This window comes from Mobula hypostoma, chromosome 8, assembly GCF_963921235.1.
Source record: "Mobula hypostoma chromosome 8, sMobHyp1.1, whole genome shotgun sequence".
Lineage (NCBI taxonomy): Eukaryota > Metazoa > Chordata > Chondrichthyes > Myliobatiformes > Myliobatidae > Mobula > Mobula hypostoma.
In genome coordinates, this window is record NC_086104.1 from 162,018,308 (window position 1) to 162,042,565 (window position 24,258).

At 43.6% G+C, this 24,258-nt stretch overlaps 1 protein-coding gene across 1 annotated transcript in view; it reads right to left on the reverse strand.

Moving 5' to 3' along the window:
- The window catches only part of LOC134350312 (aspartate aminotransferase, cytoplasmic-like), a 75,215-nt gene extending 55,802 nt beyond the window's left edge, over positions 1–19,413 (reverse strand). Inside the window, exons 1-4 of the mRNA XM_063055357.1 lie at positions 19,296–19,413; positions 11,435–11,616; positions 9,607–9,730; positions 6,256–6,365 (exon numbers count right to left, since the gene is read on the reverse strand). Of these exons, the coding sequence (XP_062911427.1) occupies positions 6,256–6,365; positions 9,607–9,730; positions 11,435–11,616; positions 19,296–19,413 (534 nt within the window). The remainder of the gene's footprint in view (positions 1–6,255; positions 6,366–9,606; positions 9,731–11,434; positions 11,617–19,295) is intronic.
- Between the last annotated feature and the right edge of the window lie 4,845 nt (positions 19,414–24,258).

Below are 24,258 nucleotides of genomic sequence, written 5' to 3' on the forward strand. Positions count from 1 at the left end.
GCAGGAGTAGGCCATTCGGCCCTTTGAGCCAGTACTGCCATTCATTGTGATCATGGCTGATCATGCACAATCAGTATCCAGTTCCTGCCTTATCCCCATAACCTTTGATTTCGCTATCTTGAAGAGCTCTATCCATCTCTTTCTTGAAAGCATCCAGAGACTTGGCCTCCACTGCCTTCTGGGGCAAAGCATTCCATACATCCACCACTCTCTGGGTGAAAAAGTTTTTCCTCAACTCCGTTCTAAATGGCCTACCCCTTATTCTTAAACTGTGGCCTCTGGTTCTGGACTCACCCATCAGCGGGAACATACTTCCTGCCTCCAGCGTGTCCAATCCCCTAATAATCTTATATGTTTCAATCAGATCCCTTCTCATCCTTCTAAATTCCAGTGTATACAAGCCCAGTCGCTCCAATCTTTCAACATATGACAGTCCTGCCATCCCGGGAATTAACATTGTGAACCTACGCCACACTCCCTCAATAGCAAGAATGTCCTTCCTCAAATTTGGAGACCAAAACTGCACACAGTACTCCAGGTGTGGTCTCACCAGGGCCCTGTACAACTGCAGAAGGACCTCTTTGCTCCTATACTCAATTCCCCTTGTTATGAAGGCCAGCATGCCATTAGCTTTCTTCACTGCCTGCTGTACCTGCATGCTTGCTTTCAGTGACTGATGTACAAGAACACCTAGATCTTGTTGTACTTCTCCTTTTCCTAAATTGACTACATTTAGATAATAATCTGCCTTCCTGTTTTTACCACCAAAGTGGATAACCTCACATTTATTCACATTAAACTGCATATGCCATGTATCCGCCCACTCACCCAGCCTGTCCAAGTCACCCTGCATTCTCATAACATCCTTCTCACATTTCACACTGCCACCCAGCTTTGTGTCATCTGCAAATTTGCTAATGTTACTTTTAATCCCTTCATCTAAATCATTAATGTATATTGTAAACAGCTGTGGTCCCAGCACTGAACCCTGCGGTACCCCACTGCTCACCGCCTGCCAATCCAAAAGCGACCCGTTAATCGCTACTCTTTGTTTCCTGTCAGCCAGCCAATTTTCAATCCATGTCAGTACTCTACCCCCAATACCATGAGCCCTAATTTTGCCCACTAGTCTCCTATGTGGGACTTTATCAAAGGTTTCCTGAAAGTCCAGGTACACTACATCCACTTGCTCTCCCTTGTCCATTTTCATAGTTACATCCTCAAAAAATTCCAGAAGATTAGTCAAGCACGATTTCCCCTTCATAAATCCATGCTGACTCAGACCTATCCTGTAACTGCCAGCCAAATGTGTCGTAATTTCATCTTTTATCATTGACTCCAGCATCTTTCCCACCACTGACGTCAGGCTAACTGGTCGATAATTCTCTCCCTCCTTTCTTGAAAAATGGGACAACATTAGCCACCCTCCAATCCACAGGAACTGATCCTGAATCTATAGAACATTGGAAAATGATTACCAAATGTGTCTACGATTTCTAAAGCCACCTCCTTAAGTACCCTGGGATGCAGACCATCAGGTGCTGGGGACTTATCAGCCTTCAGACCCAACAGTCTATCCAACACCATTTCCGGCCTAATATAAATTTCCTTCAGTTCTTCCATTACCCTAGCCACTAGTATATCTGGGAGATTGTTTGTGTCTTCCCCAGTGAAGACAGATCCAAAGTACCTGTTCAATTCGTCTGCCATTTCCTTGTTCTCCATAATAAATTCACCCCATTTGTCTTCAAGGGCCCAATTTTGGTCTTAACTATTTTTTGCCTTTTCACATACCTAAAGAACATAGAATATAGAAAACCTACAGCACAATATAGGCCCTTCAGCCCACAGAGTTGTGTCGAACATGTCCCTACCTTAGAAATTACTAGACATACCTATAGCACTCTATTTTACTAAGCTCCATGTATCTACCTAAAAGTCTCTTAAAAGACCCTATCATATCCGCCTCCAGCACCGTTGCCGGCAGCCCATTCCACGCACTCACCACTCTCTAAATAAAAAACTTACCCCTGACATCTCCTCTGTACCTACTCCCCAGCACCTTAAACCTGTGTCCTCTTGTCGCAACCATTTCAGCCCTGGGAAAAAGCCTCTGACTATCCACACGATCAATGCCTATCATCATCTTATACACCTCTATCAGATCACCTCACATCCTCCGTTGCTCCAAGGAGAAAAGGCCGAGTTCACTCAACCTATTCTAATAAGGCATGCTCCCCAATCCAAGCAACATCCTTGTAAATCTCCTCTGCACCCTTTCTATGGTTTCCACATCCTTCCTATAGTGAGGCGACCAGAACTGAGCACTGTACTCCAAGTGTGGTCTGACCAGGGTCCCATATAGCTGCAACATTACCTCTCAGCTCCTAAATTCAATTCCACGATTGATGAAGGCCAATACACTGTACACCTTCTTAACCACAGAGTCGACCTGTGCAGCTGCTTTGAGTGTCCTATGGACTCGGACTTCAAGATGCCTCTGATCCTTCACACTGCCAAGAGTCTTACCATTAATACTATATTCTGCCATCACATTTGACCTACCAAAATGAACTACTTCACACTTACTTGGGTTGAACTCCATCTGCCACTTCTCAGCCCAGTTTTGCATCCTATCAATGTCCCGCTGTAACCTCTGATAGCCCTCCACACTATCCACAACACCTCCAATCTTTGTGTCATCAGCAAATTTACTAATCCATCCCTCCACTTTCTCATCCAGGTCATTCATAAAAATCATGAAGAGTAAGGGTCCCAGAACAGATCCCTGAGGCACTCCACTGGTGACCAACTTCCATGCAGAATATGACCCGTCTACAACCACTCTTTGCCTTCTCTGGGCAAGCCAGTTCTGGATCCACAAAGCAATGTCCCCATGGATACCATCCCTCCTTACTTTCTCAATAAGCCTTGCATGGGGTACCTTATCAAATGCCTTGCTGAAATCCATATACACTACATCTACTGCTCTTCCTTCATCAATGTGTTTAGTCACATCCTCAAAAAATTCAATCAGGCTCATAAGGCATGACCTGCCCTTAACAAAGCCATGTTGACTACTCCTAACCATATTATACCTCTCTGAATGTTCATAAATCCTGCCTCTCAGGATCTTCTCCATCAACTTACCAACCACTGAGGTAAGAATCACTGCTCTATAATTTCCTGGGCTATCTCTTCTTGCTTTCTTGAATAAAGGAACAACATCTGCAACCCTCTAATCCTCTGGAACCTGTCCTGTCCCCATTGATGATGCAAAGATCATTGCCAGAGGCTCAGCAATCTCCTCCCTCGCCTCCCACAGTAGCCTGGGGTACATCTCATTCAGTCCCGGCGACTTATCCAACTTGATGCTTTCCAAAAGCTCCAGCACATCCTTTTTCTTAATATCTATATGCTCAAATTTTTCAGTCTGCTGCAAGTCATCACTACAGTCACCAAGTTCCTTTTCCATAGTGAATATTGGAGTATTCATTAAGTACCTCTGCTATTTCCTCCAGTTTCATACATACTTTCCCACTGTCACACTTGATAGGTCCTATTCTTTCACGTCTTATCCTCTTGCTCTCCACATACTTGTAGAATGCCTTGGGGTTTTCCCTAATCCTGCCCACCAAGGCCTTCTCATGGCCCCTTCTGGCTCTCCTAATTTCCTTCCTAAGCTCCTTCCTATTAGCCTTATAATCTTCTAGATCTCTAACATTACCTAGCTCTCTGAACCTTTTGTAAGCTTTTCTTTTCTTCTTGACTAGATTTATCACAGCCTTTGTATACCACAGTTCCTGTACCCTACTATAACTTCCCTGTCACATTTGAATGTACCTATGCAGAACTCCACACAAATATCCCCTGAATATTTGCCACATTTCATCCGTACTTTTCCCTCAGAACATTTGTTTGCAATTTAAGCCTCCAATTTCTGGCCTGATAGCCTTGTAATTCCCCTTACTCCAATTAAATGCCTTTCTAACTTGTCTGTTCCTATCTCTCTCTAAAGCTATTGTAAAGGAGATAGAATTATGATCACTATCTCCAAAATGCTCTCCCATTGAGAGATCTGACACCTGACCAGGTTCATTTCCCAATACCAAATCAAGTACAGCCTCTCCTCTTGTATTATCTACATATTGTGTCAAGAAACCTTCCTGAACACACCTAACAAACTCCACCCCATCTAAATTCCTTGGATGTTGGAGTCCATATCTATAGTTCACTGGAAGTGGCTATGCAAGTTGATAATGTGCTGAACAGGGTTTCTGGCATCTTACCTTTATTGGTACTGGTGTTGAGTACAAATGTAAGGATGTCATGCTACAGCTATATAAAAATTTTAGTCAGATTGCACTTGGATTATTCCATGCAGTTCTGGTCACAGGATAGTGAGACAGTAGAAAAGATGCACAAAAGGTTTACCAGGATGCCACCTGAATTAAAGTGTTTGAGCTACAAGGAAAGTTTGGACAAACCTGGGTTGTTCTCCCTAGAGGGTTGGATGCTGAGGGGAGACCTAATAGAACAGGGATTCTCAACCTTTTTTATGCCATGGACCCTACCATTAACTGAAGGGTCCGTATACCTCAGGTTGGAACCCCTGCAATAGGGCTTTTTTTAAATTATGAGAGGCATTGATATGGTAGACAGTCAGAATCTTTCCCCAGATTAGAAATTACAACCACAAAAGAACATGCTTTTAAGGTTAGAAGAAGGACGTTTAAGGAAACATGAGGAGCAAATTTGTTTTTAATCTGGTGTTTGCAACGTTTTTTTATGCCATGGAGCCCTACCATTAACTGAGGGGTCTGTGGACCCCAGGGTGGGAACCCCTGTTTAAATGCAGAGATTGGTAGGTGCGTGGAACAGGTTACCAGGGGTTATAGTGTAATCAGGCAGTTGAAGAGGATTTTAGATGGACACATATAAATAAAGGGAATGGAGGGATATGGGTGACACCCAAACAGATAGTTAGCACAAATTGACATCAAAATAAGCACAATATAATGGGCTGAATAGCCTATCTAGTGCTGTTCTGTTCTACGCTCTATGAAATTTGTGGTATATGGGACAAGCTGCCTGATACAATTACAGTCCATTTAAAAAAATATTGGATCAGGCACATGGGTAGAAAACTTTAGAGGGCCAAAATACAGGTAAATGGGATAGCTTAAAGGGCATCTTGGTTATCATGGATGAGCTCGGCCAAAGGACATAGAACATAGAAAACCTGCTGCACAATACAGGCCCTTCGGCCCACAATACTGTGCCGAACATGTACTTACTTTAGAAATTACCTAGGGTTACCCATAACCCTCTATTTTTCTAAGCTCCATGTACTTATCCAAGAGTTTCTTAAAAGCCTTATTGTATGCGCCTTCACCACCATTGCCAGCAGCCCATTCCACACACTCACCACTCTCTGCGTAAAAAAACTTACCCTTGACAGCTCCTCTGTACCTACTTCCAAGCACCTTAAAACTGTGTCCTCTCGTGCCTTGGGAAAAAGCCTCTGACTACCCACATGATCAATGCCGCTCATCAGCTTATACACCCCTACCAGGTCACCTATCATCCTCTGTCACTCCAAGGAGAAAAGGCCAAGTTCACTGAACCTATTCTCATTAGGCATGCTCTCCAATCCAGGCAACATTCTTGTAAATTTCCTCTGCACCCTTTCTATAATTTCCACATCCTTCTGTAGTGAGGTAACCAGAACTGAGCACAGTAGTCCAAGTGGGGTCTGACCAGGGTCCTATATAGCTGTAACATTATCTCTCGGCTCTTGAACTCAATCCCACAGTTGATGAAGGCCTAACCACACAGTCAACCTGCGCATCAGCTTTGAGTGTCCTATGGACTCGGACCCCAAGATCCCTCTGATCCTCCACACTGCCAGGAGTCTTACCATTAATACTATATTCTGCCATCATATTTGACCTACCAAAATGAGCCACCTCACACTTACCTGGGTTGAACTCCATCTGCCACTTCTCAACTGTTTTGCATCCTATCGATGTTCCGCTGTAACTTCTGACAGCCCTCCATACTATCCACAACACCCCCAACCTTTGTGTCATCAGCAAACCTATTTCTGTGCTATGTAAATATATCATTGTGAATATACCAATTTCATATATTCAATCCAAATCTTTTTTCAGCTGAAAGATGTGGGAATGCTGTAACTAATAAGGTTCGCAACATGATCTCCATCTGCTGGATCCTGATAATGGTTTCACGTACCTCAAGGTCCTCCAGTAACTGGGGCAAGGCCAAGCAAAGCTTATCATTGTTCCAGTAACGGTAGCTATAAACTTCAAATCCAACTTTGAAGAAGGCAGATGCATGATTCTCTACATAAACGAAACAAACAAAATTTATTCCCTCTTGGAGATCAACGGGAACAAACAAAACTAAATGTGCTACATAAATATCCATAATGCAGTAAATAGCATGATTTACAGAGGATGCTTGGGGTGTAATCACTCCCTGAAAGCAGCAGCACAAGTAGATAGGGTGGTGAAGAAGGCCTACAGCATCAGGGTGCTGAGTAAGATAGTCAGGACATCATACTACAGCTGTACTCAGAGCATGGTGTGCAGTTCTGGTCACCACATTATAGGAAGGACGTGGAGGGCTTTGCAGAGCATACAGGAAAAGTTTACCAGGGTGCTGCATGGATTAGAGGGTATTAGTTACAAAGAGAGATATTACAAATTTAGAATTTTTTTTCACTGGTGCCTTGGAAGCTGAGGACCAAGCTAGTAGAGGGAATATAAAATTATAAGAGGCATAAACAGCATAGATAAAGTCTTTACCCTAGACTGGAAAAATGAAATATTAGATATAGTTTAAAATTGGGAGGAGAAAATGTAAAGACGATGTGCAAGGCAAGCTTTTTTTAAAAAAGAGTGTAGGTGCTTGAAGTGCCCTACCAAGAGATGCTAGGATGAGATACAATAGTCATGTTAAAGAGGCATTTAGATTGATAGATGAATAGGAAGGGAATAAATGATATGGATCACACTCAGGCACATGGAATTAGTGTAGATTAGCATCATGAATGGCACAGAGATGCTGGCTAGAAGGGCCTATCCCTGCACTGTATTCGATACAAAGTTTCTGCTTTTGTTGATTAGCATGATTTGGGAAGGACAGGCATTGATTGCCTTTGAGAAGAATCTGGCAAGCTCTCTTCCTGACCATTTGTAGCTTTTGTCATGTGGATGCTGTTGAGTCAAGAGCTGTAAGACTTTGACAACAATTACAGAAAGTTGATTACATTTGAAAGTCTGAACAGTATGTGATTTGAAGAGCAACTTGAAGGTGTCTGATGCGTGCTCTCTTGCAATGACTGCACTAATGATTTGTGTTTATGCATATTTTTTCCAAAATGTTCTTATTAATATGGGTGTTTACGGGAAGTTCATTATTTAGCTTGACAATCTTTCCGATTGCCTTTGAGAAGGTAGTGGTGACTCATATTCTTGAATAAGTGCTCAAGGTGGAAGCTATCATAGTGGTTAATTCGGTGACTAGGCCAAAGCAGTAAAATCCACAGATTTACTTACCTTAAGGTTATAAGTGAACCTCTTTTTATAGCATGTTTGCCAGTAATGATATCAGCTTCTTATTCCAGATTTGTAGCTGAAATCATTTTGTATAACTGTCATAGTGGAATTGGAATGCTAATTTCAGATCATTGGTTCAGGCCTTAATGTCACTTTCCACAATAGGAAATGCATGTGAAGATCTTCACATCAATACAGAAATATGTTTGCTTTGAGAAAGGAGTTAGTGAAATTTTTTTTTCTGTTAAAAATGTACTTAACATTTCTTTGATAAATTAACATCAAATGGCAGCAGATGCCGGACATCTGAGAGAAAATATTAATGCTATGAACAGCATGTGCAGGGAAGAAACAAGCAATAAATCTTCATCAGAATCAGGAAGCAGAGAGAACAGAGCAACACATACAAAATGCTGGAGGAACTCAGCAGGTCAGGCACCATCCATGGGAACGAAGAAACAGTTGACGTTTCAGGCCGAGACTCTTCATCAGGACTGGAAGGAAAAGGGGAAGGTGCCAGAATAAGCTGGAGGCTGACACATAAAGCCACGAGGGTGGGAAAGGTAAAGGGATGCCGAAGAAAGAATCTGATAGCAGTGGAGAATGGACCATGGGAGAAAGTGATGAAGGAGAGGCACTAGGGGAGGTGGTAGGCTGGTAAGAGACCAGAGTGGGGAATGGAAGAAGAGGGAAGGAATTACCAGGAGAAATCTATGTTCATGCTATTAGGTTGAGGCTACACAGACGGAATATGAGGTGCTGCTCATCCTCCTTGAGAGTAGCCTCATTGTGACAAAAGAGGAGGCCATGTATTGACATATCAGAATAGGAATGGGGTTAGGAATTAAAATTGTTGTCCACAAAGAAATTCCACTTTTGACGGATGGCGTGGGGGTACTCCACAATGCAGTTCCCCAATTTAGGTTGGGTTTCACCAATGTAGAAGAGGCCTTATTGGGAGTACCGGATACAATAGACAACCCCAACAGATTCACAGGTGAAGTCTTGCCTCACCTGGAAGGACTGTTTGGGCCCCTGAATGGAAGTAAAGAAGGATGTAAATGAGCAGGCGTAGCATTTCAGCTGCTTGCAGGGGTATATGCCAAGAGGGAGATTAGTGGGGAGGGACGAATGGACAAGGGAATCACGGAGGGAGCAACCCCTGCAGAAAGCGTAGAGTGGGTTGGGAGGTAAAGATGGTAGGATCCCACTGAAGATGGAGGAAGTTGCAGAGAACGATATGTTGAATGCGGAGGCTCATGGGGTGGTAGGTAATGACAAGAGGAACTATATCCCTGTTAAGGCAGCAGGAAGGTGAGGTGAGAAAACAGTTTGATTTTATAATGTAGTGGGTGGCAGAGGAATGGATGGACAAAGGAAATGATACAGATATGAGTTTTAGTCAGTAGCTTACCAATATCAAGAAAGGAAATGGAAAATACTGAGGTGAGTAAAACAGAAAGGACTGACAGAAATTCCATCAGAGAAGCACAGGATCTCTGAGATGAAATATTGCAAACAATGTGCACAGTAGGAACCAATAAACAGCAACAGGAAGAGAAGTATGACAATCTATTGCTTACTGATGTTGAATAAAGAATAAAGAATGTCCCAAGACTTTGAAGATAACTTATTTGGCTGTCAAACTCTGCCATGTGGTCTTATGTGTCTGCTTGAGAAGGCAAACAGGTCCCTGACTTCGTGTCTGAACTCTGATGTAGCAGCTCTCCTGTCTTTTTCTGGACCATCAGCTGGTTATCCTGTCCAAGTATATGCTCAGGGACTGAAATGCAACTTCATAGTTTGGAAGTAAGTGCACTCTCCATTGCTTTGTTTGCTGTCATAGACAATACTTAAAATGGATTGACAAAAGGCAATTAAGTTTAATATGAACATATGATCTTTATAATAATGGACAAATAAAAATAAAACCAATTAATGAAGATGTATTCTGAATAACCAACTAGGCAAAAAAGTACAAAATAAAACACAAATACCACTTGTAAGGACAGGACAGACTCACCCCAGTAAGGGATGGAGACATACACTCTAGCTGTCTTAGGAGAGGTCATGTTGTACCACTTATGGAGAAACTGGGCACCGATGAACAAAGCACTTTCGCCTCCAGGTACCTGTATACTATCAGCCTGAGAGATATTGAAGACACAATAAGAAATCTGAATGACTTTCTTTGCCTTTATCCCCATTTTATGGAGACCTTCCTATGTGGTCTTCATTCACCAAAAAGACAATACACTTCCCAAGCCTCTGATAGTTTTGTGTTTCTGCCGGTCAGTAGAAAGTACCACATTTAAAGCAACCGCTAGTTTTCCTATGATTGGATCAATGAACAAAGTCAATATCTATGCTTTAATTAGTCGCATTAACACCATGAAGCAATCAAGAGTTGTTTTATTAATGGTATATAATGAGACATTGAGGCTAAAGTCTAGAGGTTACCAAAAACATGGCGAGGTAATAGGGCTCAAAGAGCCAGTGGGAATTGGTTAGATGTTAGAAAGAGAATTCTGGAAAACGGTGCTTGAGTGCGGAAAGCACAAATATCAATATCTAAACTTACAGCTCACCACACGCAGCTTCTTATAATCAACTTTGATTAACGTTGCTTCCATGAGGGAACTGTAAGGATAGAGATATCCTTTCTCCTAGATAATGCAATATGATAACATTTGTGCTTGATGTTACACTTTCAAAATTCATTTTGATTGATTCAATAGAACATGGAGGAATATCCATACTGTGGATGTAGTTGTCTTGAGACAGGGTGCAGTATACCAGTGACAAAAATTACACTCCTGTGCACTGTTTTAAATGTTTTTTGCACTACTACTTAATCATTTATGAATATTTCTTCTTGCAATTTATAGCTTTTATTATATTGCATTGTACTGCTGCCACAGAACAAGAAATTTCATAACATATGTCAGTGATATTAAACCTGATTCTGAGTTCCAGATAAAAAACCTTCATTCAAAATAATAATCATAAAAAATGCTAGAGGAGCCCAGCAGGCTAGGCAGCATCTATGGAAAAGAATACAGTCAATGTTTCAGGCTGAGACCCTTCATCAGGACCCTGTTCAAAATAATAATCTTCTTTTTAAAAAATACATTTGGCAACTTTGCTTTATAAATCAGACAATACATCCAAAGGATTAATGTTAGGGTTAGAGGACTCTTCAAAGGACCAGAATGAATACATCACAGTTGTCAAAGACTTTATAAAGACACTCTTAGACGAGTGAGGACCCACAAAATTACCCAATCTTCCCCAACCAGAAGCACATCTACAAGAAAGCAGCATCCATCATCAAGGATCCCCATTACCCAGGCCCTGCTCTCTTCTCACTACTACAATCGTGTAGGTGGTACTGAAGATTTAGGTCCTGAACCATTAGGTTCCGTTACAGTGATTACCTTTCAACCATCAGGCTGTTGAACCAGAGAGGATAACTTCACTCATCACAACACTGAAAGTACCACTGTATGCAACCTATGGACTCACTTTCAAGGACTCCAGAACTAATATTCTCAGTATTATTTGTTTACTTATTTATTTTTTAGTACTAGTATTGTTTTTTTTGTATTTGCGTAATTTGTCATCTTTTTCACATTGGTTGCTTGTTAGTCTTTGTGTGTAGTTTTTCATTGATTTGATCATATTTCTTTGTTCTACTGTGAATGCCTGCAAGAAAATGAACCTCAGGGTAGTATTTGGTGACACACATATAATTAAATAATAAATTTACTTTGAACTTTGAGTTGGCAATTTAACAGTCATAGCAATTATTGAAACACCTGTTAAAACAGGAACTGAAATGAATAACTCACCCTCCTTTCCACAATAGCAATGCAGCCTTTGCCTAGTAATAAAGCAGTAACTGCCCTGTTGAATTCTGAGAGTCCTAGATCAGGTAGATATTCATGATTTAATGTTGGATCATTGACAATGCGGCGTTGAACCTTTTTCACCACGTGCAGTACTGTAGGCTGTCCATCATCCTCATAATATTCTGAAAACACCAATAACTTCATTTTGTAAAAGACCTTGGTGTATTCATCCTAACCTTCACCTTGCTTTTGGCCACATTGGTTCCATTTTCTGAAAATCAATCTTGAAAAAATGTCTTGTTCTTCCTAAATAATTAGCTTCTTATTTTCAAATTTCAACAGGGTCTGTAAGACATGTTATGCAGATGACAGGAAGATTGTTGGAGTTGTGAATAACATAGAAGTCTGGCAAAGAATACAGCGCAATATAGATAATTTGCAGATTATGGGCAGAGAAATCGCAGATGGTAATTAACTTAGATAAGCGTAACTTTTTTCACCTTGGCAGGCCAAATGCAAGGAGACGGTATACTGTTAAGGGCAAGATCCTTAACAGTGTTGCTGAACAGAGAGCTCTTGGAATCCAAGATAATAGCTCCTTGAAAGTGGCTACACAGGTCGGTAGGGTAGTTAAGAAGGCTTATGGAATACTTTCTTAAGGCTTTGAGGCATTGAGTTCAAAAGTCAAGAGGTTATGTTGCAACTTTATAATACTCCGCATCCGGAGTATTGTATACATTTCTGGTTGCCCCACTATAGGAAGGATGTTGAGGCTTTGGTGAGGGTGCAGAAGAGGTTTAAAAAATAAGACCATAAGATTTAGGAGCAGAATTAGGCCATTTAGCCCATCGTGTCTGCTCTCACATTTCATCATGGCTGATCCAATTTTTCTCTTAGACCCAATCTCCTGCCTTCTCCCCATATGCCTTCATGTACCAACCAGTCAAGAGTCTATCAACCTGCTTTAAATATACATAAACACCTGGCCTCCACAGCTGCCTGTGGCAAAGAATTCCACAAATTCATCACTCTCTGGCTAGAGAAATTCCTCCTCATCTCCATTCCAAAAGGACGCCCCTGTATTCCGAGGCTGTATCCTCTGGTCTTAGATTCTCCCACCATAGCAAACATCCTCTCCACATCTACTCTATCAAGGCTTTTCACCATTTGATAGGTCTCAATTACGTCAACCCTCATTCTTCTGAATTCTAGTGAATACAAGCCCAGAGCCATCTAAAGCTCTTTATATAACTAGCCACTCAATCCTGGAATCATTTTCATGAACCTCCTTTGAACCCTCTCCCGTTTCAGTTAAGGGGGCCCAAAACTGCTCTCAATACTTAGTGAAGCCTCACCAATGCTTTATAAAATCTCAACATTACATCATTGCTTTTACCAGGATTCTGCCTGGTTTAGACAGCATGTGCTATCACAAGAGGGTGGATAAACTTGAATTGTTTTCTCTGGAGCGGCAGAGGTTAAGGGGAGATCAGATAGAGGTTCATAAGATTATGAGCGGCATAGATAGAGTAGACTGGGAGTATCTGTTTCCAATGTTTAAATATCTAATACCAGAGGGCGTACACTGAAGGTGAGAAGGGGTAGGTTCAAAGGGGATGTGAGGGCTAAGCTTTTTACTTAGAGAGTGGTGGATGCCCAGAATAAGCTGCCTAGTATGGTGGAAGAGGCAGATACATTAGAGGCTTTTAAAAGACATTTAGACGGGTACATGAATGTGAGAGATATGGACATTGTGTAGTTATGAGAGATTAGTGTTTGGATGTTTTTGATTTTCTTTTTAGCTGGTTTGGCACAACATTGTGAGCTGAAGGACCTATTCCAGTGCCACACTGTTCAGTGTTCTATGTTCTAAATCACTTTATCATCCTTGTTGACTTAAATTGGATGCAGGCTATCGAACAGTATCCCCATACAGACACTTAAATGTTCCCTTGTACTAATCCCATTGTGGCCTCACCTTCACTCCTCTCCAGTTCAAGAAGCATTTAATAGCCTTCTGAGAATTTTAGCTCTATTTTCCAGGCTCTCTTTTATTCTTGTTCCAATTTCTTATATCTCTGTTGTCTACAGCCCCACCATTTGGTGGACATGCTTTCAAGCAGTTGAAACCATTTGGAATTCCATACCAATTTCTTTCCAAAGTAATACCCTCTCCACGAATAATTCTAAGATTTAAGACCATGACCTGAGTGCTCAGCTGCCAATCTCTGTTTAGCACAACAGCACAGAAACGAGCCCTTTGGCCTATCTTGTCGGTGCTGAACAGTTATTCTGTCTAGTCTCATCGACCCACACCTGGACTACAGCCTCCATACCCCTCCTGTCTATGTACTCATCCAAACTCCTTATAAATATTGGCATGGTGCAAAGACAATAACTTATCCCTCAACGTCAGCAAGACGAAGGAATTGGTTGTTGACTTCAGAAGGAGTAGCAGACCGCACGACACCATTTACATCGGTGGTGCGCAAGTGGAACAGGTCAAAAGCTTAAGTTTTCGGGGTCAATATCACAAGTGACCTGACTTGGTCCAACCAAGCAGAGTCCACTGCCAAGAAGGCCCACCAGCACCTTTACTTCCTGAGAAAGCTAAAGAAATTTGGCCTGTCCCCTAAAACCCTCACTAATTTTTTATAAATGCACCGTAGAAAGCATTCTTCTAGGGTGCATCACAACCTGGTATGTAAGTTGCCCTGTCCAAGACCGGAAGAAGCTGCAGAAGATCGTGAACACAGCCCAGCACATCACACAAACCAATCTTCCGTCCTTGGACTCACTTTACACCGCAAGCTGTTAGAGCAGTGCTGCCAGGATAATCAAGGACACGACCCACCCAGTCAACACACTTTTCGTCCCTTTTCCCTCCGGGAGAAGGATCAGGAGCTTGAAGACTCACACGGCCAGATTTGGGAACAGCTTCTTTCCAACTGTGATAAGACTGCTGAATGGATCCTGACCCAGATCTGGGCCATACCCTCCAAATATCCGGACCTGCCTCTCAGTTTTTTTGCACGACCTTACTTTCCCTTTTCTATTTTCTATTTATGATTTATAATTTAAATTTTCACTATTTACTATCGATTCGTATTCCAGGGAGCACGAAGCACAGAATCAAATATCGCTGTGATGATTGTACTCTCTAGTATCAATTGTTTGGTGACAATAAAGTAAAAGTAAAGTAGAGTAAAGATTGCAATCAAGCCTATATTCACCACTTCTGGCAGTTTGTTCCACACTCACACCACCCCTTACATAAAGAAGATCCACTGCAGGTTCCCCTTAAATATTTCATCTTTCACTTAACCTATGGCCTTTTAGAAATATAGAAACATGGAAAACCTACAGCACAATACAGGTCCTTCAGCCCAGAAGGCTGTGCCGAACATGACCTTAGCTTAGAAATTACCTAGGGTTACCCACAGCCCTCTATTTTTCTAAGCTCCATGTACCTATCTAGGAGTCTCTGAAAAGACCCTATCGTATATGCCTCCACCACCGTCACTGGCAGCCTATTGTACGCACTCACCACTCTGTGTAAAAAAAAAACCCCTGACATCTCCTCTGTACCTACTTCCAAGCACCTTAAAACTGTGCCCTCTCGTGCTAGCCATTTCAGCCCTGGGAAAAAGCCTCTGACTATCCACACAATCAATGCCTCTCACCATCTTATACACCTCCATCAGGTCACCTCCCATCCTCCATCGCTCCAAGGAGAAAAGGCCGAGTTCACTCAACCTATTCTCATAAGTTATGCTCCCCAATCCAGGTAACATCCTTGTAAGTCTCCTCTGCACCCTTTCTATGGTTCCCACATCCTTCCTGTAGTGAGGCGACCAGAACTGAACACAGTACTCCAAGTGGGGTCTTACCAGGGTTCTACGCAGCTGCAACATTACCTCACGGCTCCTAAACTCAGTCCCACAGTTGATGAAGGCCATTGCACCATATGCCTTCTTAACCACAGGGTCAACCTGCGCAGCAGCTTTAAGTGTCTAATGGACTCGAATCCCAAGATCCCTCTGATCCTCCACACTGCCGAGACTTACAATTAATACTATATTCTGCCATCATATTTGACCTACCAAAATGAGCCACTTCACGCTTATCTGGGTTGAACTCCATCTGCCACTTCTCAGCCCAGTTTTGCATCCTATCGATGTCCCGCTGTAACCTCTGACATCCCACCACACTATCCACAACACCCCCAACCTTTGTGTCATCAGCAAATTTACTAACCCATCCCTCCACTTCCTCATCCAGGTCATTTATAAAAATCATGAAGAGTAGGGGTCCCAGAACAGATCCCTGAGGAGCACCACTGGTCACCGACCTCCATGCAGAATATGACCCGTCTACAACCACTCTTTGCCTTCTGTGAGAAGCCAGTTCTGGATCCACAAAGCAATGTCCCCTTGGATCCCATGCCTTCTTACTTTCTCAATAGGCCTTGCATGGGGCACCTTATCAAATGCCTTGCTGAAATCCATATACACTACATCTACTACTCTGCCTTCATCAATGTGTTTAGTCACATCGTCAAAAAATTCAATCAGACTCTAAGGCACAACCTGCCTTTGACAAAGCCACGCTGACTATTCTGAATCATATTATGCCTCTCCAAATGTTCATAAATTATGCCTCTCTGTATCTTCTCCATCAACTTACCAACCACTGAAGTAAGACTCACTGCTCTATAATTTCCTGGGTTATCTCTACTCCCTTTCTTGAATAAAGGAACAACATCCGCAACCCTCCAATCCTCCGGAACCTCTCCCATCCCCATTGATGATGCAAAGATCATCATCAGAGGCTCAGCAAACTCCTCCCTCAGTCGCCTGGGTTACACCTCGTCCGGTCCCACTGACTTACCCAACTTGATGCTTTCCAAAAGCTCCAGCACATCCTCTTCCTTAATATCTATGTGTTCAAGCTTTTCAGTCCGCTGTGTCATCCCTACAATCGCCAAGATCCTTTTCCGTAGTGAATACTGAAGCAAAGTATTCATTAAGTACCTCTGCTGTCTCCGCCGGTTCCCTGCACACTTTTCCACTGTGAAACTTGATTGTTCCTATTCTGTTACATCTTATCCTCTTGCTCTTCACATACTTGTAGAATGCCTTGGTGTTTTCCTTAATCCTGTCCACCAAGGCCTTCTCATAGCCCCTTCTGGCTCTCCTAATTTCATTCTTAAGCTCCTTCTTGCTAGCCTTATGGTCTTCAAGATCTCTATCTTTACCTAGTTTTTTTGAACCTTTCGTAAGCTCTTCTTTTCTTCTTGACTAGATTTACAACAGCCTTTGTACCTCACGGTTCCTGTACCCTACCATCCTTTCCCTGTCTCATTGGAACATACCTATGCAGAACTCCACACAAATATCCCCTGAACATTTGCCACATATGTTCAAGTCTCACCTCAATGGAAAACGCCTACCTTATCTACACCTCTCATAATTTTGTATCTTCCCTCATTCTCCTGTGCTCCTGGGTAAAAAAAAATCTCTGGAAGGGAGTAAACAGTGATGTTTTTGGCTGACACCCTACAGCAGGACTGGAAAGGAATAAAACCAGAATAAGGTAGGTGGGGGGGGGGAGGGGTACAAACTGGCAGATAATAGGTGACACCAAGTGAAGGAGGGTGTAGGTGGGTGAGAGAGGGAGTGAGTGATGAACAAAGCTGGCAGATGGTAGGTGAAAGAGGTAAAGGGTTGAAGAAGAAAAAATAGGAGAGAATATCAGACTATGAAAAGAAGGGAATGAGGAGGGGTACCAGAGAGAGGTGATGGGAAGGTGAAAAGGGGTGCAAGGCCGAGGTAACCAGAATAGAGGCTACGCAGACCGAATATGAAGTGTTGCTCTTCCAGTCCGTGTTTGGCATCATCATGCCAGTATAGGAATGGGAAGTTGAATTGTAAAGGGTAACCACAGATAGATCCTACCTTTTTGCATTGAACAGAACGAAGGTGCTCGATAAAGTAGCCCCCCTCCCCACCCCAATCTGTGTTGGGTCTCACCGACGTAGAGGAGGCTGCACTGAGAACACCAGATATAACCAATGACTGACAAACTCGCCCTGCAATATACTGCGTCAATCCGATACAGATTGTGGGAACACTTTCAGAACTGTTTATTCCCCTCAAAGATGCTGCCTGACTTGCGCAGTGTAATGTTTTGTAACTTCAAAACATTAAACTGATTCAAAGGAAGGCACGGTAGTCCGAAATGCTGTTCCAACTTCGAGTTTACTTTAAGCAAGACGCGCATGTTATCGCATGGTAGCGTGGTGATATATGCAATTCATGTACTTATACATAAAACCCGTAATGAATGATTTAAAGGAACAAGAATCCTTAATCAAACAGTATATTTACAAGATTACTCAAATATTACTGAAATATTAAATACACAACACTGAGCTCTGCCAGCATTTTGTGTGTGTTGTCCAATCGGCATAAATGCGCAACGATGGAAAAATATAAATCAATTGACCAAGTAACCACGTTTCAAAGAATTAGCAACAGTTTGTTTTCTCTGGGTCTCTAATATCTTCAAGGTCACAGGAAGTCAAAACCGATTCTTTAGTTGACAATATTGACATGGACCTGTTGGGCCTCAGGGCTTGTTTCCACGCTGTAAAACTCTACGACTCCAAGTTACATAATCCTATCGATTCCCTTCCTCCACGCAACACACACCAAAGTTGCTGGTGAACGCAGCAGGCCAGGCAGCATCTATAGGAAGAGGCGCAGTCGACGTTTCAGGCCGAGACCCTTCGTCAGGACTAACTGAAGGAAGAGTGAGTAAGGGATTTGAAAGCTGGAGGGGGAGGGGGAGATGCAAAATGATAGGAGAAGACAGGAGGGGGAGGGATAGAGCCGAGAGCTGGACAGGTGATAGGCAAAAGGGGATACGAGAGGATCATGGGACAGGAGGTCCGGGAAGAAAGACGGGGGGGGGGTGACCCAGAGGATGGGCAAGAGGTACATTCAGAGGGACAGAGGGAGAAAAAGGAGAGTGAGAGAAAGAATGTGTGCATAAAAATGAGTAACAGCTGGGGTACGAGGGGGAGGTGGGGCCTAGCGGAAGTTAGAGAAGTCAATGTTCATGCCATCAGGTTGGAGGCTACCCAGACGGAATATAAGGTGTTGTTCCTCCAACCTGAGTGTGGCTTCATCTTTACAGTAGAGGAGGCCGTGGATAGACATGTCAGAATGGGAATGGGATGTGGAATTAAAATGTGTGGCCACTGGGAGATCCTGCTTTCTCTGGCGGACAGAGCGTAGATGTTCAGCAAAGCGGTCTCCCAGTCTGCGTCGGGTCTCACCAATATATAAAAGGCCACATCGGGAGCACCGGACGCAGTATATCACCCCAGTCGACTCACAGGTGAAGTGATGCCTCACCTGGAAGGACTGTTTGGGGCCCTGAATGGTGGTAAGGGAGGAAGTGTAAGGGCATGTGTAGCACTTGTTCCGCTTACACGGATAAGTGCCAGGAGGGAGATCAGTGGGGAGGGATGGGGGGGACGAATGGACAAGGGAGTTGTGTAGGGAGCGATCCCTACGGAATGCAGGGGGGGGGGGAGGGAAAGATGTGCTTAGTGGTGGGATCCCGTTGGAGGTGGCGGAAGTTACGGAGAATAATATGTTGGACCCGGAGGCTGGTGGGGTGGTAGGTGAGGACCAGGGGAACCCTATTCCTAGTGGGGTGGTGGGAGGATGGAGTGAGAGCAGATGTACGTGAAATGGGGGAGATGCCTTCCTCCACCTTCACTCTACTCCCGCCCCATCACTCCTATCCTTCCCCCACTCTTCTTCCACCTTCGCTCTTTCCCCACCCCCACCTCGGTTCCCGAGGAAGAGTTTCCGCGGACTCGGGTCCCTGTTGAACACGTTGTTCAGCGCCTTGTATCTCATCACCGCCAGCATCGGAGTCTCCTCAAACACCGATAGGCCCGCCATTTTGCCGCGTCTCCACGGCAACCCGCGATGCGCGGAAATCCCGCCTCTCTGGTGTCCCGTCCAATCATCTCCGGCTCTCTTACAGTTCGGCCTATCGGTTGAAAGTGATCACGGGCTAAACGCCGCACACAATACCTCCTTCCTATTGGTTGTATTAATATTTAACAACTGTATATCAACAAGCGGACTGGACATTTCAACCTTCCTGCACCCATCGATTCATTTGCATTAAGTTCGAAGCACACTGTTCCTTGGTTATTCAAATACCTGTTCAGATACAGTACTGTATTTCTTAAATGTTGCGAGTTTCTGCTTCCACTACCGCGTTCCGGACTCCAGATACTCTCTGGTCTGGATTTATAAAGGACTAGACAATAATCCGGTGACCCTTTGGGGCACCCTTTGAGGGAAAGGGCAGTGCAGTCTGATGTGATGTACTTTGTAAATTCAAGAAGGAAAAACTCAGTTTATTCAAGAAGACAGACGCGCAGCAAGACGCAAACACGAGGGAATCTGCAGATGCTGGAATTTCAAGCAACACTCATCAAAGTTGCTGGTGAACGCAGCAGGCCAGGCAGCATCTCTAGGAAGAGGTACAGTCGACCTTTCGGGCCGAGACCCTTCGTCAGGATTAAATGAAGGAAGAGCTAGCAAGAGATTTGAAAGTGGGAGGGGGAGGGGGAGATCCAAAATGATAGGAGAAGACAGGAGAGGGAGGGATGGAACCAAGAGCTGGACAGGTGATTGGCAAAAGGGATATGACAGGATCATGGGACAGGTGGCCCAGGGAGAAGGAAAAGGGGGAGGGGGGAAAAACCCAGAGGATGGGCAAGGGGTATAGTCAGAGGGACAGAGGGAGAAAAAGGAGAGAGAGAAAGAATGTGTGTATATAAATAAATAAGGGATGGGGTATGAGGGGGAGGTGGGGCATTAGCCGAAGTTAGAGAAGTCAATGTTCATGCCATCAGGTTGGAGGCTACCCAGATGGAATGTAAGGTGTTGTTCCTCCAACCTGAGTGTGGCTTCATCTTTACAGTAGAGGAGGCCATGGATAGACATATCAGAATGGGAATGGGATGTGGAATTAAAATGTGTGGCCTCTGGGAGATCCTATTTTCTCTAGCAGACAGAGCGTAGGTGTTCAGCAAAACGATCTCCTAGTCTGCGTCGGGTCTCGCCAATATGTAGAAGGCCACATCGGGAGCACTGGACGCAGTATATCACCCCAGCCGACTCACAAGTGAAGTGTCGCCTCACCTGGAAGGACTGTCTGGGGCCCTGAATAGTGGTAAGGGAGGAAGTGTAAGGGCATGTGTAGCACTTGTTCCACTTACAAGGATAAGTGCCAGGAGGGAGATCAATGGGGAAGGTGGGGGGGGACGAATGGCCAAGGGAGTCGCGTAGGGAGCGATCCCTGCGGAAAGCAGGGGGGCGGGGAGGGAAAGATGTGCTTAGTGGTGGGATCCCGTTGGAGGTGGCGGAAGTTACGGGGAATAATATGTTGGACCCGGAGGCTGGTGGGGTGGTAGGTGAGGACCAGGGGAACCCTATTCCTAATGGGATGGCGGGAGGATGGAGTGAGAGCAGATATGCGTGAAATGGGGGAGATGCGTTTGAGAGCAGGGTTGATGGTGGAGGAAGGGAAGCCCCTTTCTTTAAAAAAGGAGGACATCTCCCGCGTCCTGGAATGAAAAGCCTCATCCTGAGAGCAGATGCGGCAGAGATGGAGGAATTGCGAGAAGAGGATGGCATTTTTGCAAGAGACAGGGTGAGAAGAGGAATAGTCCAGGCAGCTGTGAGAGTTGGTAGGCTTATAGTAGACATCAGTAGATAAGCTATCTCCAGAGATAGAGACAGAAAGATCTAGAAAGGGGAGGGAGGTGTCGGAAATGGGCCAGGTAAACTTGAGGGCATGGTGAAAGTTGGACGCAAAGTTAGTGAAGTCAACGAGCTCAGCATGCGTGCAGGAAGCAGCAACAATGCAGTCGTCGATGTAGCGAAGGAAAAGTGGGGGACAGATACCAGAATAGGTTTGGAACATAGATTGTTCCACAACAATCCGCCACCTCCATCGGGATCCCACCACTAAGCACATCTTTCCCTCCCCCGCCCCTGCTTTCCGCAGGGATCGCTCCCTATGCGACTTGCTTGTCCATTCGTCCCCCCCATCCCTCCCCACTGATCTCCCTCCTGGCACTTATCCTTGTAAGCAGAACAAGTGCTACACATGCCCTCACACTTCCTCCCTTACCACCATTCAGGGCCCCAGAAAGCTCTTCCAGGTGAGGCGACACTTCACCTTTGAGTCGGCTGGGGTGATATACTGCGTCCGGTGCTCCCGATGTGGCCTTCTATATATTGGCAAGACCCGACGCAGACTGGGAGATCGTTTTGCTGAACACCTACGCTCTGTCTGCCAGAGAAAGCAGGATCTCCCAGTGGCCACACATTTTAATTCCACATCCCATTCCCATTCTGATATGTCTATTCACGGCCTCCCCTACTGTAAAGATGAAGCCACACTCAGGTTGTAGGAACAACACATTATATTCCGTCTGGGTAGCCTCCAACCTGATGGCATGAACATTGACTTCTCAAACTTCTGCTAATGCCCCACCTCTCCCTCGTACCCCATCCCTTATTTATTTATATACACACATTCTTTCTCTCTCTCTCTCCTTTTTCTCCCTCCGTCCCTCTCACTATACCCCTTGCCCATCCTCTGGGCTTTTCCCCCCCTCCCCCTTTTCTTTCTCCCTCTGCCTCCTGTCCCATGATCCTCTCATATCCCTTTTGCCAATCACCTGTCCAGCTCTTGGCTCCATCCCTCCCCCTCCTGTCTTCTCCTATCTTTTTGGATCTCCCCCTCCCCCTCCCACTTTCACATCTCTTGCTAGCTCTTCCTTCAGTTAGTCCTGACGAAGGGTCTCGGCCCGAAACGTCGACTGTACCTCTTCCTAGAGATGCTGCCTGGCCTATTGTGTTCACCAGCAACTTTGAGGTGTGTGGCAAGACAAATATAGCTCTTCCTCATTTAACGAAGGACACTTTTGATGACAACATTTCCGGTTGATCTGCCACCCTTCAAGAATACTCTAACGTTTTCATTTCTTTTCCCCCGGCTTAAAGCCACATACAGCTGACCATGCTGGAATACCGGTTTCTCCAAATAAATCAACGCACTCTCCATGGTTTGGCCTTGCACCTTATGTATAGTCATAGCAAAGCATGTCTGTATCAGGAACTGGCTCCACTGAAGAGGGATATCTTCCCCTTCCGATAAATTGAGAGTAATTCTTGGGATCATGACAACGTCATTTTTGAACACACCAATGTTTAGCTTTGCCACGATGAGATTGTCATGCAGTTCTTCCACCATCATTCGCGTTCCATTGCAAAGCCTTGGTGGATCCAATTTCCTCATTGGAATGATGGGAGATCCTCTCCTCAATTCCAGTTTATGTGGTGGCAATCCAGAGAATGCGACTGAATCAAGGAATTCTGTTGGAAAATGAGTGGTGTTAGCTCCTTCACTTACGGCATTGAAGGAACAGTACTCTTTCATGATTCCAGGAAGCGGCTAATGCATGTGAAGTTTATTTTTCGCATCATTTCATTGAGAGGAACCAAGATAGAATTTGAAATCTAAAAGTCAATTTTATATACATGGAGATAAGTCAGGTAAATTGTTGGCCGGTCAACTTAAAGCAATTATGGCTGAAAGGCAGATTTTGAAAATACGAAGAACTGATAGAACTGAAATGACAGATTGTCAGGAAATTAATAAGGTACTTCTGGATTTTTACTCTAACCTTTATAAATCTGATTTTCCAGACAATATACTTTTATGAATAGATTCTTACAAATATTGAATATACTCAAAATTTCTATTCAAGATATGAATATATTAGATGCGCCTATTAAACGAGAGGAAATAGCAAGGGCTATATCCTCTTTTCAATCAGGTAACAGTAGAAGTTTTTAAGACTTTTACTGAAATACTTCCATCTCATTTATGCCAAATTTTTGCTGATTCTATATCCTCTGGGACCCTTCTGAAAACTTTGTATGAGGCATCAATTTCATTAATTCCCAAAAAAAAGAAAAAGATTTATCTGAATGTGCCTCTTACAGACCAATTTTCTTATTAAATGTGGATTCTAAAATTCTTTCTAAGATTTTGGCTAACAGGCTGGAGAATATTTCGCCTAAGGTTATTTCTCAGGATCAAACTGGATTTATTAAGAATAGATATTCATATTTTAATGTTTGGAGATTATTGAATATTATTCATTCCTCTCCATCTAAAGAATCCAAATGTGTTGTTTCCCTTGATGCAGAGAAAGCCTTTAATAAGGTAGAGTGGTCTTATTTATTCGAGGTTTTAGAAAGATTTAATTTTGGTCCACATTTTATTTCCTGGATTAAGCTGATCTATAAAGCTCCTATGGTGGCGGTTATAACTAACAATAAAAAAATCTCCTTATTTTAGGCTATACAGAAGTACCTGGCAGGGTTGTCCTCTTAGTCCGCTGTTATTCAACCTGGACTTCAGAACCTCTTGCTATTGCTCTTCGGGACTCTAACAATGTTCAAGGTATTAAGAGAGGAGATAAAGTGCATAAGGTTTCGTTGTATGCAGATGACTTGTTAGTTTATATTTCAGATCCTAAGAAATCTCTTCTTTCTTTCAAATCTTATTATTATATTATTCAAAAATAACATGAGTACATCGAAGTAAATAACACTTACAATGTCTCAAGGAAAAAAAATATTATTTTAAGGACTGAAAGGTTTTGGTGATAATAAAAATAACCCACTAAGCAGAAAAAGTTGGGGGGGGGG